Below are 16,968 nucleotides of genomic sequence, written 5' to 3'. Positions count from 1 at the left end.
GTTTTCTAAATATAAAACTTTACATTGATATGCTCTTAAAATATAATAATTTATTAGATGAAATTTAATTTCCTTTTCTCAATGGACTTCTGAATTATTTGCAGTGCTTTATCCAAGAAAGCTCAGGAAAATGTTGTATTTAAATGCAGGCTGGCCATGAGGCAGAGAACCCTGCTTTTATTACCAAAATCAACTATATCCAGGCCATGTAAATTTTGACAGCATCATCCATTCCATTCTTGCATGAATTCACATTGTTATTCACATCCAGGCTGTCCGTACCTATAAACAAGAGATCCACATGAAACGGCTTCTTGATGAACTGGACTTTTATGTTCTGCCTGTGGTCAACATTGATGGCTATGTCTACACATGGACTAAGGTACTTGAACTCAGAGGGACCTGTGACATTCACACTGTTACTTCCTGTAGCTTTTGATCTAACTATATAATCTACTTTCAGGACCGAATGTGGAGAAAAACCCGTTCTACTATGGCTGGAAGTTCCTGCTTTGGTGTAGACCCCAACAGAAATTTTGATGCTGGCTGGTGTGGTGAGTGTATGTCTAGCTAACCAATTTGTATGCAACATTAAAAAGCATAAGAGATAAAGCAGCGTGAGAAAACATTAGGTCAATATTCAGGACAAGAAAAACTACAAGGTTTTATGTTTTACAGTTCTTTCTCAAAGCACAGAAAGTAATTTATCCATCCATTTTATTAAAAAATATGGTGCCAAGTTCTGTGTTGTGTTCCTAGATATATTAATTTCTGTAAATGCACAACTGACACACCTGATGCAATCCACCAATGTGTGTGATATATTTACAAAATCAAATCAGATGACAATTTAGACAAAATAATAAATAAACAATCATTTAAAATTATGATGCAATTTAGTGATTATAGTAAAGGAATTTTTATGGACATGAATAATAAGTATCCCACTTAATGACAGAGTCCACCGTCTTGATATCATTTTATATGGATATAGACGGTACAGACAAGTACAGAGAGTGCGGGGATACTACCTGTCTTCATAAATATTGATTTTTAAATGCCTATAATATAATGATATTAGTGATTTCATATGTAATTTCTTATCAGTTAAAAAATATGCCATCCTAATATATGCATAGATGGACATATGATAGATAGATGGATAGATAGATAGATAGATAGATAGATAGATAGATAGATAGATATGACAGATGAAAATGCATGAAGAATTGTTGGAAAGAGTTCTAAGAACACACCTTATATTATTTAGCTTCCTAACTGAAAATATGAAATACCTAACATCTCACATGAGAACTCCAGTAGGTGATCATTGGCCACTGATAAAAAGTACACTTTTTTTTTTTTTTTTTTGCAGAAGTGGGAGCTTCTCGGAGTCCTTGCTCTGACACTTACTGTGGACCAACTCCAGAGTCAGAAAAAGAGACCAAGGCCCTGGCAGATTTCATCCGCAATAACCTCTCCTCCATCAAGGCCTACCTGACGGTCCACTCATACTCACAGATGATGCTCTATCCTTACTCCTATGACTATAAGCTGCCGGAGAACTATGAGGAATTGGTGAGTGGGGGCAATGAGAGAGAGAGACCACTTCAGTGTTGAAAATGCTTTTCATTCTAGTTCTGAACAAAATTGTCAGTACAATTCCTTATTAGTTTCTGGAGTAGAAATTGTGTGTGTGTGTGTGTGTGTGTGTGTGTGTGTGTGTGTGTATGTGTTATGTATGTATGTGTGTATGTAAATATACATACATATTATATACTAAGGAAATTCTGGATAAACTGGATCAACTAATGGAATTTTGATACAGGGAACAATTTCATTTGAATGTGGCTTCTTTACTAATACACAAAATGGCAGTAGTTCTATTTAGCTATACCACAAGAATGATTGTATTAGTTACTGTTCTATTTCTGTGATAAATCACCCTGACAAAAAAGTGAGTTGAGGAAAAAAAAGGATTTATTTTGGTTTATTTTAATCAGAGAAGATAAACTCTGTCGTGTCAGGGAAAGCAGGAGAGAAGGATAAGGGTGGTCTGGCAGCCAGGAAGCAGAGAAAGAGAACAGGAAGTGGGGCCAGGCTACACCATGTATAGCTGAATTTACTAGTTATGAAAAATAGCACAATTTTTGGTTGATACACACAGTCTAGTTAACAACAATAATAAATAATAATATACTGCTTCAAAATGAAAGGCAGGAAACTAGAAGAATACCAGCTGAGTACCTTGTCTCGCCTCACACACTGAGCCAGAGCTAAGCAGAGCAAAACCAGAACTGCCAATCCAGGACACAAGGACCTTTCTGCACTAAAATCTATAAAATAATCTTAGAAATTCTCTGGTCTGTTTCTCATTTTCCAACCTGGATGTGAAGGTTTAGACAAGTTGACACTAATGATAGGATAGCCCTGAGTCTAGAGGTAGTGGCCATTGGAAATTTTCCTAGCTTGCCACAACTTCCAAAGACACACTTTAATTTTTTCCTTTTATTAAAAATAGATTGTTTTCTCATATAATATATACTGATTACGTTTTACCTCCCTTTGCTCCTCCCAATTCTTCCCCACTTCCTCTCCCAACTGGATCACTTCCTTCCCGTCTCTAATTAGAAAACAAACAAGCTTTCTGTTTATTTTAAAGGGTAATTGAAATACAACAAAATATAAATTATAAAACTGTCATATGTGAGCTAGACAAGACAAATCTACAGAAGGAAAGATCCCAAGAATCAGAGACGTATTTGTTTGCATACTCAGGAGTTCCTTAAAAAATATTAAACTGGAAGCCATAATATATACAGAGGACTTGCTGCAGACCCTTAGAGGTCCTGTGACTACTGCATCCCTCAGTGAGTTCATAGAGCTTTGATCATTTCCATTTAGAGGGACTTATTTCCTGGTGCCCTCCATCCCTTGGACTCGAACACTTTTTCTGCCTACTCTTCCTCAGGGTTCCCTGAGTTCTGAGCTAAGAAATTTGAAGTAGGCATCCCATGTAGGGCTGCAAATTTCAAGGGTTCTCACTGTCTGCATAATGTCTGCTGTGGGTCTCTGTATTTGATTGCATTTGCTGCAGAAGGGACTTTCTCTGATGATGGCTGAGAAAGGCAATGATCTATGAGTACAGCAGAATACCGTTATAGATCATTTTATTGCTACTGTTTTTTAGAACAATCATATTTAGTTTTACCCTAGGTCCCTGGGCTGTATTGTCTCTAGTTCGTAATCATCCAGTGTTGGGGGGGGGTTCTATTTTGTTGAGTGGGACTAATTGAAATTAGATATTAGTTGATTACTCCCACAAGTTTTGTGCCACCATTGTCCTAGCATATCTTGCAGTCAGGGCACCATTTTAGATCAAAGCGTTTGTGGCTGGCTTGATTTACATTTCTCTCTTGGTAGTGCACAGAGTACCTTTTTGCACAAAAGAGGCTTTAACATAGAGATGAAGGCCCTAAGTAGGCACCAGTCTGAGTTCTCTGTGTTCAATGAGCTGTGTTGTCTTTAGCAATGGGGACTTGCTGTCAGTTTGTAGAGAAGCTATTGGCTTGGAAACATCTTGGCTGGCTTGGGAATTCCCATGAGTCTTACAACTCTTGAAACTCCAAAGCCCATCCTGACTAATGCACTTCCCCCCCACAAAGCCACACCTACTCCAAGAAGAACACACCTCCTAGTTGTCAAATAGTTCTATTCCCTATGAGACTATGGGGACCATTTTCATTCAAACCACCACACCATGGAACCCAACAACACAATACTGGTACTAGAAGCTTGACATTTGATAACAAAAATACATATGCACATACACATGCGCATACACATATACATTTTTCTATTGCATTAGGTTACTCCTAATTACATTACTCCTCAATGGCTCATAATTTTAGATGTCCCTTCCCATATTCCCTTTATTGTTTCCCTCTCCACTCCTTTTTCCAACTTGATCTTCTCTTTCCAGTTCCTCTTCCATCCACCCGTAACTATCTATTCTATTTCCCTTTCCTAGGAAGATCTATCTGTCCCCCTCTAGGCCCTTACTCTTATGCCTAATTTTGCTGGTTCTGTAGATTGAACCTTAGTTATCATTGACTTAATAGCTAATATCTTCAAATACTCCAACTCATACTATATGTGTCTTTGTGGGTCTGGGATATTCCACTCAGTATGATTTTTTTTTCTAGTTCCATCCATTCACCTTTGAATTACATGATGTCAGTTTTTTTGATGGCTGAGTAATACTTCATTGTATAAGTGTACTACATTTCCTTCATCCCGTCTCCTGTCTAGGGACATCTGGGTTCTTTGCAATTTCTGTCTATTATGAATACAGCAGCAATAAACATGGTTGATCAAGTGTTCTTTTCATAGGATGGAACATCATGTCTGTATATGCCAGGAGTGGTATAGCTGCATCTTGAGGAAGATTGATTCCCATCTTCCTGATTGCCCTAGTGTCTTTACAAGTTTGCACTCCTGCCAACAATTGATGAGCATTCCCCTTACTCCACATCCTCCTCAGCACGAGCTCTCACTTGTTTTATTAATCTTACCCATTTTGACAGGTGTAAGATGAAATCTCAAAGAAGTTTTGATTTGCATTTTTATGATGGCAAAGGATACTAAATATTTCTTTAAGTGCTTCTTAAACATTTCAGTTTCCTCTATTGCGAATTCTCTTTATCCCTGCTGGGCAGTGGTGGTGCACGCCTTTAATCTTAGCACTTAAAGGCAGAGGCAGGCAGATTTCTGAGTTCAAGGCCAGCCTGGCCTACAGAGTGAGTTCCAGGACAGCTAGGGCTACACAGAGAAACCCTGTCTTGAAAAAAAAAAAAAAAAGACACTAGATCTTTATCCCTTTTTAAATTGAGTTGTTTTCTTGATATTTAAATTCTTGAGTTCTTTTTACACTTTGTGTACATTTGTATATTAGTCCTCATTCACACGTGTAATTGGTAAAAATCTTTTCCCATTCTCTAGGCTGCCATTTTGCCATATTAATTGTGTCCTTTGACATGCAGAAGCTGCTCGGTTTCATGAGTCATATTTATTAATAGCTCATTCTAGTGCTTATATGCTAACATCGTTCTGTTCAGTGAATCTTTTCCTATGCCAGTGAGTTCAAGGCTATTCCCCACTTTTTCTGCTACCAGATTCAATGTGTCTGGTTTTATGCTGAGGTCTTGATCCATCTGGAATTGAGTTTTGAGCAGGGTGATAAGTATGGATCTATTTGTATATTTCTACGTGCAGCCATCTTCTTTGACCAGCACCATTTGTTAAAGATGCTATGCTTTTTTCCAGTGTGTATTTCTGGCTTCTTTATTTAAAAAAAAAATCAGATGTTCATAGGTATGTGGATTTGTCTGGGTGTTCAATTTGATTATACTGACCAATATAAAATCCATATTTTTATGCATTCTATAATGGTGCCCCAATTTGAGAAAATTCATGAGAAATGTTTTGCATCCAACCTCTGACCCTGGTTACTATAAAGGTTTTACTTATATTACCTGACAGCACTGACTTCTAAGAGTATAATGTTGGGTCCTGGACTATTCTTTTGATGAGTATTTATCCATTATCCAAAAGGAGAAAGATAACCAGAAAAATAACTATAAAAATAACTATCCTCTGGAAAACTATTAACTGTGACAACAGATTTAAAATACCTTCCAATTCAACAGCATATCATTTACTGTCTCTTCAAAAATAATAAAGAAACATGTTGCCAATGCACCACTAGAAAGTTCAGGGAACTTCTTGGCTTGATAAAATCCTCCTGGGCCTAGATAACTGACTTAACATGACTTGAGACTAATTTCATCAAGAACGCACTAAGTTTCTATAAATTATGGCTCCTGCCAATTGAGAAATTAGAGTCTTGCTGAAATTCAGAGGCAGGAAACCATAATGTAAAAAACTCGGAGTTTAATTTTGCACAGTTGTAGTGATTCGCGAGAGGTAACCGGCAACATGTGTGGCATTCAGTAAGAAAGGAGATGGAGCAGTGGCACAGGGCTTTAATTCCCCACTAAGGAGGTGGAGCCAGACAGATCTCTGTGAGTTCAAGGCCAACCTGATTTATATGGTGAGTACTAAGACCACCTGAGTTAAGTAGAGAGATACTGACTCAAAGGAAAAAAGAAGGAAGGACGGAGGAAGAGAGGGAGGGAGGGAGGGAGGGAGGGAGGGAGGGAGGGAGGGAGAGAGAGAAAGAAGGAAGGAAGGAAGGGAAGAAGGTGATGGAGAGAGAAACAAAGATGAGGGAAGGAAGGTCAAAAAAGAAAGGAGATGTAATTTGTTCTGAGAGTTGATGAATAGACATGATTCAGATGGGCAGGGAAGGAATGGGGCACTGAAATTATAGAATAAAACCAATAAAAGTCAGACTGAAAAACAGGGTTAAGGAGTGTTCTTGATAGAAAACGTGGATGGTGAAGTCCAATCAATAAGTTGGACATCGTACAGAAGACTGGAAATAATGATATGGTGAATAGTAGCCAGGTCTGTTACATGGCTCCTCATTTAATTTGGAGTCCATAAAACAACTCTTTTTACTATAATCATGTCTCCAATCCCTCATGAGGTAGAATCATACTGGAACAATGTCTTAAATTTATGTGAAATTTACATTTAACTGGGAGTCTAATATTTTTGCTAAATTTATCAATCTTGCAGGTGGGATGATGTTCTGGGGAGCCAAGGTGCTAAAGGCATACCTGCAATGTCATCAGTTAAAGACACCTTTAAAGCCTGTCTTCTACTTTAACATTTCCCACAAATGCTCATCAGCCATAATTGTATGTGTTTTCCTCACTTTGAACTAATTTTGCTACCTACTTCTACCCAGAGAAGACATTTGATAGTATTTGTGAGGTGTTTTGATGGACATGCTATGGGCCTTTAGTGACATCTTGTGGTAGAGTCCACAGAATGCTGATAAACATCATGTAGGATACCAGAAAACTTACTCCCACTCCAACACACACACACACACACACACACACACACACACACGTACACATAGAATGATCAGATGTTGAGAAACTGTTTTAAACAAAGATAAGAGCAGAGTCACATTCCTTGCTAAGTCCTCTTGGCTTTTAAAGGATCTTATATCCTCTTCAACACTTAATATACAGTGTTGTGCAAATCTCAACTGCTAAAGATTGCTCTGTGCCTCTGTTATACAGTGTTTATTTTTAAAATGCATTTCTATATAAAAAAAGAGAACTCTCTGAACTGAAAATACAACTGCCTCACATTTGTTGTTTTCCTTGAATGTTAGAGAGGAATACACATGCGGGTCCACTGGAAGAAGAAGTCGCTTCATGTCAATGACAGCATTCTTCTCTCCCACATTGTTTCTGAGCTCTTTGAGAAAGACAAGGCCCAGCTGCCCTAAATCACTTATGTCCCTGACATCTTTCTTCACTGCAATCAGGGTCCACCTTCCTTAGAATTACATGGATGTTCCCCACTTCTGAATTCTTTCTCCTTGGTGCCTGCTTAAATCTTAAGACCTTCTTAGGAACCACAATTATAAAAGTAGTGTTTCCTACTGGTTCCTTGGTATAAGTTAGCATTATCACAGGGCAGGAAGAAGGAAACTATCGTTAGAGATAATTTGAGGCTCCAGTTATCACATGTGTTAACCACAGGGTACTCACTCTGGTCTTTAAGTTAAATCCATTAGACTTATCTTATCCTTCAAGTTTGGTTGGGGGCTCTATTTTTCCATGCTGTGATAATGGACTACAGATAATTAGGCCACTGTACCTACTCTGGTACTGTGCAAGAGATTAGAGTGAGGGTCTTGTGCTTCGCAATAAAGCAGGGACTTTTTATCCTCTTTTAACTGGGGAGAGGGGTCTTTGGAGCAGAAGAACTCCATCTACCCCATAATAATAGTAATAATAATAATAATAATAATAATAATAATAATAATAATATGTTAATTTATTATTATTATTATTATTATTATTATTATTATTATTATTCACCCCACCAGGCCCCAACAGCCCTGGGCCCCATGAATAGCCCACAACTTTTTCTTTTGTCCCTCATGCTTTGAGTTCTGTGTGACATTTTAGACTCTGTCTTTTGCTATAGGTCCTCTTAAGTTAAGAAAACAAAGGTGACCCCACATAAGACAGGGTAGGAAATTTGTACCTGAGGATTGATACGGGCTATGTTGACCCTTGACAGATAGCAAAGCCTTTTCTAGGCTGATTAATATTTAATTTCCTTCCATTCTTGGAAACCAGTAAACTAGTTCCAACAACATTTCTTTTGGAATATTCGAAGGCTAGGAAAAGAAGGGTAGGTGAATGATGTCATAGCTTAAGTTAACCATACCTGGATGCATGCCCTTGGGCATGCTCCTTTAGTCTCTCTGCATTTCGTTTCTAGCTCCTAGAAAGAACTCTTTGTAATGTGTAAGGCATGGGCACATTAGTCATTATTTGACCCTTGTTCCTCAAGCGTCAGGTTCCAAAGAAAGTGTCAACTGAGTTTTGAATTGTGGGCTCTTCTTTTCTGTGTTGTTCCTTGGCAAAACTGGCGAATGCTAGAGTAATATTTCTATCCACAGTTCTCAGCAGTCATTCGGCTTATCTGGAACATTCCCATTGAGCGCGCTGATCCACATGGCATTCCATTCTGCTAGGAAATTCTGTGGTGGTGAATGTGTACAGATGATATTGGGAAGATAAATGAGTAATATTGGTGAAATTATTTAAACTTTCCAAGAGGAAAGATTGCAAGAAATATTATTAAGATAATTGGAATTTTAAATATGGGATTTTGGCTGACGAATGTTTATTCTGGCTTTTTTTTCCTGTCTCTTGACTTTAAAAGAAATTAGAGAATGGTCCATGGATTTCTTCCTTTGTAATTAATGTCAGTATATGAATATGACAGCCATCAACCATAAATACATATAAATGTCCACCTCCATACAATCTGTAGTCTCTACTCAGATGGTAACAGTCCAACTTTTGAAAAGTTCAGTATTGTGAACCCTAGCCAGATATAGCCCTGAACCCAAGCAAATGACTCAGTCAACCAACCTATACTGAGTTATCTGCTAAAGATACAATACTAGCCTGACCGGGACATGAGGGTCTTAAGTTCAATGCCAACCTAAACTATATAGAAAGAAAATAAAAAGCAAACTTAAAGAAAAGAATAGCCACAAATCCAACAGGGAGCTAATATAAAACAATATGTGCCAAAACAACTGAGGGAAGGAACTCTGATAGAAGGAAGCTGCTGCAAAGGAGAGGTAATATGAAAGCAAACCTGAAAGGAAAGAAATTCTCTGTTTAAGTGCAGAGAGGGAAGGCCATCCCAGTTAGAGAAGAAGAGTGCCCAAAAACAGGTAACGAGAGGAAGAAAGGTATAAGGAGCCATTCAGGGAATCCTGCTTCAGAGCAAATGTGAGATGAGACTCAAGACAGACCATGGGGTCCACAATGAGTCTTTTTACCAAAAGAAGTCGTTGGAGCCATTGAAGATACATGACAAGATAACCCTAAAAATGGTGCATGTAATCAGATAACTATCCAGGTGGGAGAAGATAACAGCAAGGACAGCAGAGGCTGAGGTACAAACTAAATGTTCCTTTAATGAACAATAGCAATAAAATAACAGCCTTTCAAAGCTAATGTGTCTCAGGGCAATTTCCTCCAAAATACTTGTCTACACATCATGTGTGTTCATCTGCTAATGCTCTGGCCCATCCTGTAATGACTCAATTGGCTTTTTTTTTCCGGTCACATTGTCAAGTCATGGCTATTTTGTTTGCTTTTTCAGGTATGTTTTGTTTTTGTGCAATGACATCAATAACCTCTGTGCATAAGAACTTCCTGGTGTTTTCTTTGCTCTTACACCCTGCAGAAATGAAATGAAAGAAATTCAGCAGGAGTGCTTGTGGGGGCATTGGGGAAGACATTCTTTCACAAGATTTACTTATGCATCTCAATATGAATCAGCTAGAAAGATTGAAACAGATATTGCAAAAGCATAAAATATTAATCCAAATGTGCTGTAAATGTCTTTGGTTTTTGACATAACTGTACAGGGAATACGTTTGTTTGGCTTAGTTGCTTTAGTTTATTTACTTGCTGATGGTTCTTTTACAGAATGCCCTGGTGAAAGGTGCGGCAAAGGAGCTTTCCACTCTGCATGGCACCAAGTACACATATGGCCCAGGAGCTACAACGATCTGTGAGTCATGGGTTCAGAACTATGCTAAGAAACTGCTTATCTAAAAAGGAACAATGCTCCCCACTCTCTTTCTTTTCTCACCTTTTAAAGCACTTTTGCCTCATAACATTTTTTAAATGTAGTATATATTTTCTTACTCAATAGATAGAAATAAATAGCCTTTCCAAACCACAATAACATCTGCTTCTTGTATGCATCCTTTGGGCATCAACTATGTGCTAAGCTTTCAGTAGGTGCTAAAATAAAAAGAAAGGAAAGATGCAGAAGAGAGAATCAGGAAAGAAAAATTGGAGAAGGTAGACCAAGGCAATCTTTGAAAAAGTGAGTATAGGGATCTTGGTACTAAGAGGTACAATATTAGGTTACAACATAAAAACATACCCAAATCAAGTGTCCTGGGTTTGAATACCTTATTTCTAGGGTGGTGACTTGGATGTATAACTTGAAGGATCATTGCAGGATGAGAACATAGTTGGGAAGAATTTCTCGATTAAAAAAGAAAGACCATGGGTAGGAAGGAGAATTGAAGAAAGAACACTTCAGAGGAGCCCAGTTCCTTTCCCTGAGCAAACAAGTAAGAGGAACACACAGCAAGACAGGCACAGGAGGATTTTACTTAGCCAAAAGAAGACTGAAATTACCCAATTGGGAGAAAAAGTGGTGGAACTGGAAAATAGTCCATGGAATAAGATCACTCAGACTAGGACGTCAAAGGCCATTTGTTCTCTCTCATAGACAAATCTTGGCTTTATATGCATGGGTATTTGGATAACTCAGGTATTCCAGACCCAGTGTGTATACATTTCAGTAAAGTAGAAAAAGGCCCAGGAGAGTAGAGTTGAGGAGAGTTCATAAGGGAAAGAAGAAAGGAGGGGACTAGAACACATTCGATACAAGAATAAAACTGCTCTTACAGAGAGCCTGGGTTGAGTTCCCAGCACCCACAGGGTTGAGTCACAATTACCTGTAGTTCTAGTTCCAAGGGATTCAATACCATCTTCTGTACACGTGCAGCACACATAAAAAGACAGCAGAAAGAGCTAGATGGAGCTAGACCCCAGCATTGTGGTCATCATAGAGCTTGAAGTTCCCTTAAAAGGCACATTCTGCAGGACCAGTGTTCTATTTCTATCTCCACTTTCCCCTGCCTTCCACTGATTTCTTTCTGACCAAGTTCTGAAAGGATCAGAAATAGACACAAGGAAAGAGACCCAATCCTGTCATCAAGGGGCTGTTGATGGCTGCAGCTGGGAAGGCTCCAGATGTTGAGTTTGCTAAAGCTCAAAAAAGTCTAAAATTTGTTAAAGAGTAGTACTTTCTGTGGTCTTGTTGGCTAAGGTGTCCTCTTAAGGTGGTTCTGGCAAAGGTGACTTTCCTGTTCACCTCTTTTCAAATCATGGGTTTATTCACCTTAGTTTAATTAGGCATATTTTCCCACTGTCTATAAGCCAATAAGGGGCAAGGACAATGTCTTTCCTTTGTCCCAGCATCTCTAAAGATGAGCATATGACTTGCAGCTCAGTGGGGGATGTTCAGATCTTGATTAAATAGATGAACAAAAAAAAATACATCAATGACAACAAAATTATAATTGAATGATTTAACTAAATGAATAACTATGTCAGGTGCCAAAGATAGAAAGTGAAGACTTGGGAACCAGGGGTGGTGTGGCTGAATGGAAAGCCCTTGTCTAACATGAACAGGGCTCTGGTTCAACCCCCAGCAGTGATAAAGAAGAGTGGCACTCTTACCCTCGGGCCTCGGGTTTCACGATCCTGGATCCTGAGGTCTCTACAAGCTTGGGGTGCTGTCATCCTCTGACTCAGTTTTCTTTGCTTTCCTGGGAGACACGCATTCTTCAGTGAGATGCCCACAGTGTACTTCCCCACTACACATAAGTGCACTGAGTATTTCATATGACCAAAAGCATACTTCCTAGGATAGTCCTCTTAAAAAAAAAAAAAAAAAACTTCTAGGGCAACATAGGATTGATTTTTGATATACTTGGCTTTTCTATTGGCTAGAATAGCCTATTCGTAATACTTTTCACAGTGAAAAATTCATTGTTAGAAAGAGAAACTGGTGATGGCTTTTACCCTCCTTGCTAGACCTGAAGGTTTTTCTCCCGCTGTTTTCTCATTTCAGATCCTGCTGCTGGGGGATCTGACGACTGGGCTTATGATCAGGGAATCAAATATTCTTTTACTTTTGAACTCCGGGATAAAGGCTTCTATGGCTTTCTGCTTCCTGAGTCTCAGATCCGCCAAACCTGTGAGGAGACAATGCTTGCAGTCAAGTATATTGCCAATTATGTCCTAGATCATCCATATTAGTGAAGAATCTGGACTGCCTTATTTCAAGATGCTTACTGTTCATTTCTTGTCTGATTTGACTTTGTTTGTTTGTTTGGAGGTTTGTAGATTCTAACCTTTCTCTTAATTTTCTCGATGTATTGACCAATTGGACCTCTGAAAACACCTTAATAAAATCCTATCATTATTGGAAAGCATAGCAGATTGCCTGCTTTGGGGAGGGAGAGTGACTGTGAACAATGAGCAAGTCAGCTGTGTGCATGTCCTGGTATTGTCAGATGTGGAGAAACTACTCCTTCTGGAGTTGACCAGTACTGACAAAGAACCCTGGTTATAATGGGAAGCTTATGAATAGAAAAATACACAGTGGGCAGTGAAGACTGTAAAACATAGTAGAGTTGGAAAAGTGGCATCCTGGCTTGGGTCTTATCTCAGTTCATTCAAGTGACATAATGAAATAGCTATAGCATACCAGGAATTTTATTAAGCAATTGAAGACAGAACAATGAAAGAGAATGATTAGACATCTTTCTGTTTGCATATATATATATATATATATATATATATATATATATATATACATATGTGTGTCTATGTGTGCATGCATTATATAAAACAGACACTGGAGAAGTAATCAATAAAAATAATAGATATAATAATATATAAATATATTAATTATAGTATATATTTACATATACTATAATAAATACTATGCAATATAGCAAACATATGTCATATATTAATAAAATAATAAAAATAATAAAGACAATTAGTTATTTGCTTTATAATTTTAATATAATTAGTACATTAAAATTAATATACTAAATAAATGAGTTCTACACTGTTCAAAAAGGACATGTAAGAAGTGTACTTCATGGTGTGTGGAGAAGCCTTTTGATATAATATGGGTAAATAAGTCACAATACACTGTACAAAGTGATATCCAGGACTTCCTGTGATTGTTCGAATGGTAATGAAAGAAAATCAATGAAGAAGGAATTGGGAGAGTTGGAGAGGGCACAAGTAGGCCTAGGGAAGGAGAGAAGATCCACATCAGGCAGAGCCAAGATGCCGTGTTTACAGCTGACCTTAGATGCACTGACCTTAGAACCATGGGAAACCATGGAAGATGGTGCGTGTTGAATGACGTTACTAGAGTCTTCTTGGAAGAGCTGATTGTGGCAAGCAGACTGGAAGTAAGACAAGAGATGCTAGTTGGACCAGCTGGACCAATTAAAGAAGTAAAGGCCACTCTATGACTAACACATCACACATGAAATGATATTTTCTTGAATTAGAAGATAGTGAGCTAATATATGACATCAATTCAATATTTTAAAACAATAATATATACCTAATACATAACTTCAGAGCATCTTGTAGAAAAATGTACTGCCAAAATATGATTTCATATTTAATATAATATGAACATAATATGTTAAAATATAGCAATGTTCTTATATAAAATTCATTCAAAGTCAGAGTTATTTGGGACTTGAAGAGAAGTTGTCAAGCCATAAACTGAATAACGCCCTGATTTCTCACAAGATGGCGACAGAGCAACCACTACAACTTACCAATCCTCTTCAAAGAAATATAGGAATACATCACTTGTATTGAGGGAGATCCTTAGGAGCAGAAAGTAAATTACCATAAATTAATTAAGTGTATGCATATATACACTTGCATATATGTGTGTGTTCCCCTGTGTGTGTCTGTGTCTGTGTCTGTGTGTGTGTGTGTGTGTGTGTGTGTGTATGTGTGTGTGTGTGTGTGTGTGTGTGTAGATTCCAGTTAACTTCCTTAGCTCTCCTCCATGCTTTTCAGGTATAGCCTGAAATGAGCTATACCTCCTAAATGGGAAGGTAATTCAGCTGCAGTTATTAGTGAAGGACCAAAACCAGTATGTATTTCCTGTTCCACAAATCACTCTCTTTCCTTGCCTCTGGACAGTAATACCCAACCCTAAGTAAGGAATGAAACCAACCAAAATATGCGAACTATGAAGATAAATCAAACAAGAACCCTCCAAAGTTCGAAACTGAATACATTTTAAATGTAAAGGAATGCATGTGGACTTTTCTAAGATTTGGAGAGATAATTTAAGGATAGTAAGGAATAGGAAAGCAAACATGCATATATTATCAGGAGTCTCTAAGTATCTAAGACTTTCAGCACTTGGGACATTTTTCTCTATAAACTCCTATCTAGCAAAAACAAACATGCTAAGAGTTCTGTGCATTTAAAACATATCAAGAAATTCAGATTTCTGAGTTCAAGGCCAGCCTGGTCTACAAAGTGAGTTCCAGGACAGCCAGGGCTATACAGAGAAACCCTGTCTCGACTCCCCCCCCCCCCCAAAAAAAAATACCATATCAAGAAAAATAGAAAAAGCCGAAGTCTGACTCACTCCTCCCCGTGCATCCTTCTGATGAGAACCTATCCAGCCTCCGGAGCCCTTCTCATTCTTGCCCATGAAAGACCCCACCCTCAGCTCTTGAGAAAGCTTTTTCTTTCTCCTTTAGCCTCTTCCACTTGGTGAGTCCAGGGCTACCTTGGAGCCCTTCAATCAACTCCAAGCACTCCTAACAACCGTTATAAGTGATGCTGAATATCTGTCTCTTATCCTTTAGTTTTTTAAAAAAAGGGCAGAACATTTTCTTGTTCCACTGATCTAATATCCACATATCTAATACCCAGTGCCTAAAAGTTCTCTGTTTTTATAAATGAACTATATGGATTGATCAAAGATAGATTTTCTAGAAAAAACAAAAACTTAATGTTAATTTGGGAGCCGCATGGAATTTTGATGAGTTGTCTCCTTGGAGCAGAATATCATCCCCTTCTTTCTTCATCACATCCTTACATATTTGCTCAGAGAACTGCTACCTTTGTCTGAAAGTAATGAAGACAAATTTCTCTACAGCATTTACAAGGTACTTTGGTTTCATTTTCAGAACTCAACCCGTTCTGGACCATTGAGATATTTTAACATTTAAGAATACCTGCTGCTATGTAGCAGAGGATGGCATAGCCGGCCATCAGTGGGAGGAGAGGCCCAACAGAAATAACACACATTCTGAAGAAAAGTTCATGATTATTTCTGAAATCTACTGTCCTTTGCCTCAAACAGTAAGTGGAGAGTTGGGGAGAGTGACCTGGGTGTGTGTAAGGTCAAGATTTTATTCAGAAACACTGACTTATCAACATGCAATGGATATTACAAGTCAAAAGATGTACTTTAGCATCAGCATCCAATCATGAGGTTACCATTTGCTGCAAATTATCTAGATCCCTAGGAAAATCGAGCCTCTTCCCGATGTTATACAAAAGTGGCGTAAGGTTGTGTCAGGACTCCTGAGGTGAATTGGTTCTCCCCTCCTACTAAGTGAGTCCCACAGATCCAGTTCTGATCATCAGGCTTGGTGTCAAAGTTTTAAGACCAAAAAAAAAAAAAAAAAAACATACTCTAGACTACCATAATAAAGGAGTTTCTTTCTATTTTCTTGTATAGTTGGCAAAATGATTTTCAGATTAGAGGTTTTTAAATCTGAAGATGAAGTGCCTAGAAACATTTCCCTTTCTTGAAGTAGAAAACAATATAAATGCAGAGAGACGTTTCACCCCCTAAAGGTTACAGCCTTTACTTGAGTCTACTACATGATGCATGTTGACACTCATCAGTTCTGCAGCCTGACAGTGGCCAACTGTGAGTTTCTGTTTGTAGAACCTGAAAGTGAGCTTATACTTTATATAGTCATTTACCAGGTGCTAATTCCTTTACATACACTATCTCGGTTAATCCTGTCATTCATGAACATCTTCATAACGTCTTTACAGATAAGGAACTAAGGCAAGATACTAGTCACAAGGGTACAGCTGGGGCTTAGCAGCAGTTTTAAGCTTGTATCTGTTTAAATCTAAAATCAAGCTCTCCTTTTCAGTTTGTTCTTGTGAAACACATATTCAGGCAAAAGCAACAGATCAAGACTTTGCTCTCAGAGTTTCTACTGCTGTCATCACTGACCAATGAAGACATATGGCATTTTGCAAAAATTTCCACTTTCTTATCTTCAGAGTTTAGAAAAGATTCTTGGGAGAATACATGAAACTAATGGATGGAGTTTAAATTGTTGCTCAGATAATAAGGACATCCTCCAATAATAATATTTTGATAGTTAGAATATGTAACCAAGTTGACTTCCTGGCATATACTTATAGTCCCAGAACCAATAAGGCTGAGGCAAGAAGTTGAGGCCAACTCAAACATAGCAATATCTTGTCCACCCAACCTTCCAAAGAAAGAAAGAAAGAAAGAAAGAGAGAGAGAGAGAGAGAGAGAGAGAGAGAGAGAGAGAGAGGAAGAAGAAGAAGAAGAAGAAGAAGAAGAAGAAGAAGAAGA

General features: G+C 38.1%; 1 protein-coding gene across 1 annotated transcript in view; it reads left to right on the top strand.

Moving 5' to 3' along the window:
* The window catches only part of Cpb1 (carboxypeptidase B1), a 42,423-nt gene extending 29,836 nt beyond the window's left edge, over window positions 1-12,587 (top strand). The window contains exons 8-12 of the mRNA XM_021196654.2: window positions 272-382; window positions 464-554; window positions 1,376-1,578; window positions 10,170-10,254; window positions 12,400-12,587. Of these exons, the coding sequence (XP_021052313.1) occupies window positions 272-382; window positions 464-554; window positions 1,376-1,578; window positions 10,170-10,254; window positions 12,400-12,587 (678 nt within the window). The remainder of the gene's footprint in view (window positions 1-271; window positions 383-463; window positions 555-1,375; window positions 1,579-10,169; window positions 10,255-12,399) is intronic.
* The last annotated feature ends 4,381 nt before the right edge of the window (window positions 12,588-16,968 follow it).

Source organism: Mus pahari, chromosome 4 (genome assembly GCF_900095145.1).
Source record: "Mus pahari chromosome 4, PAHARI_EIJ_v1.1, whole genome shotgun sequence".
Taxonomy (NCBI): domain Eukaryota; kingdom Metazoa; phylum Chordata; class Mammalia; order Rodentia; family Muridae; genus Mus; species Mus pahari.
Note: the sequence above shows the minus strand (reverse complement) of the source record. Positions and strands in the feature narration are given on the sequence as shown.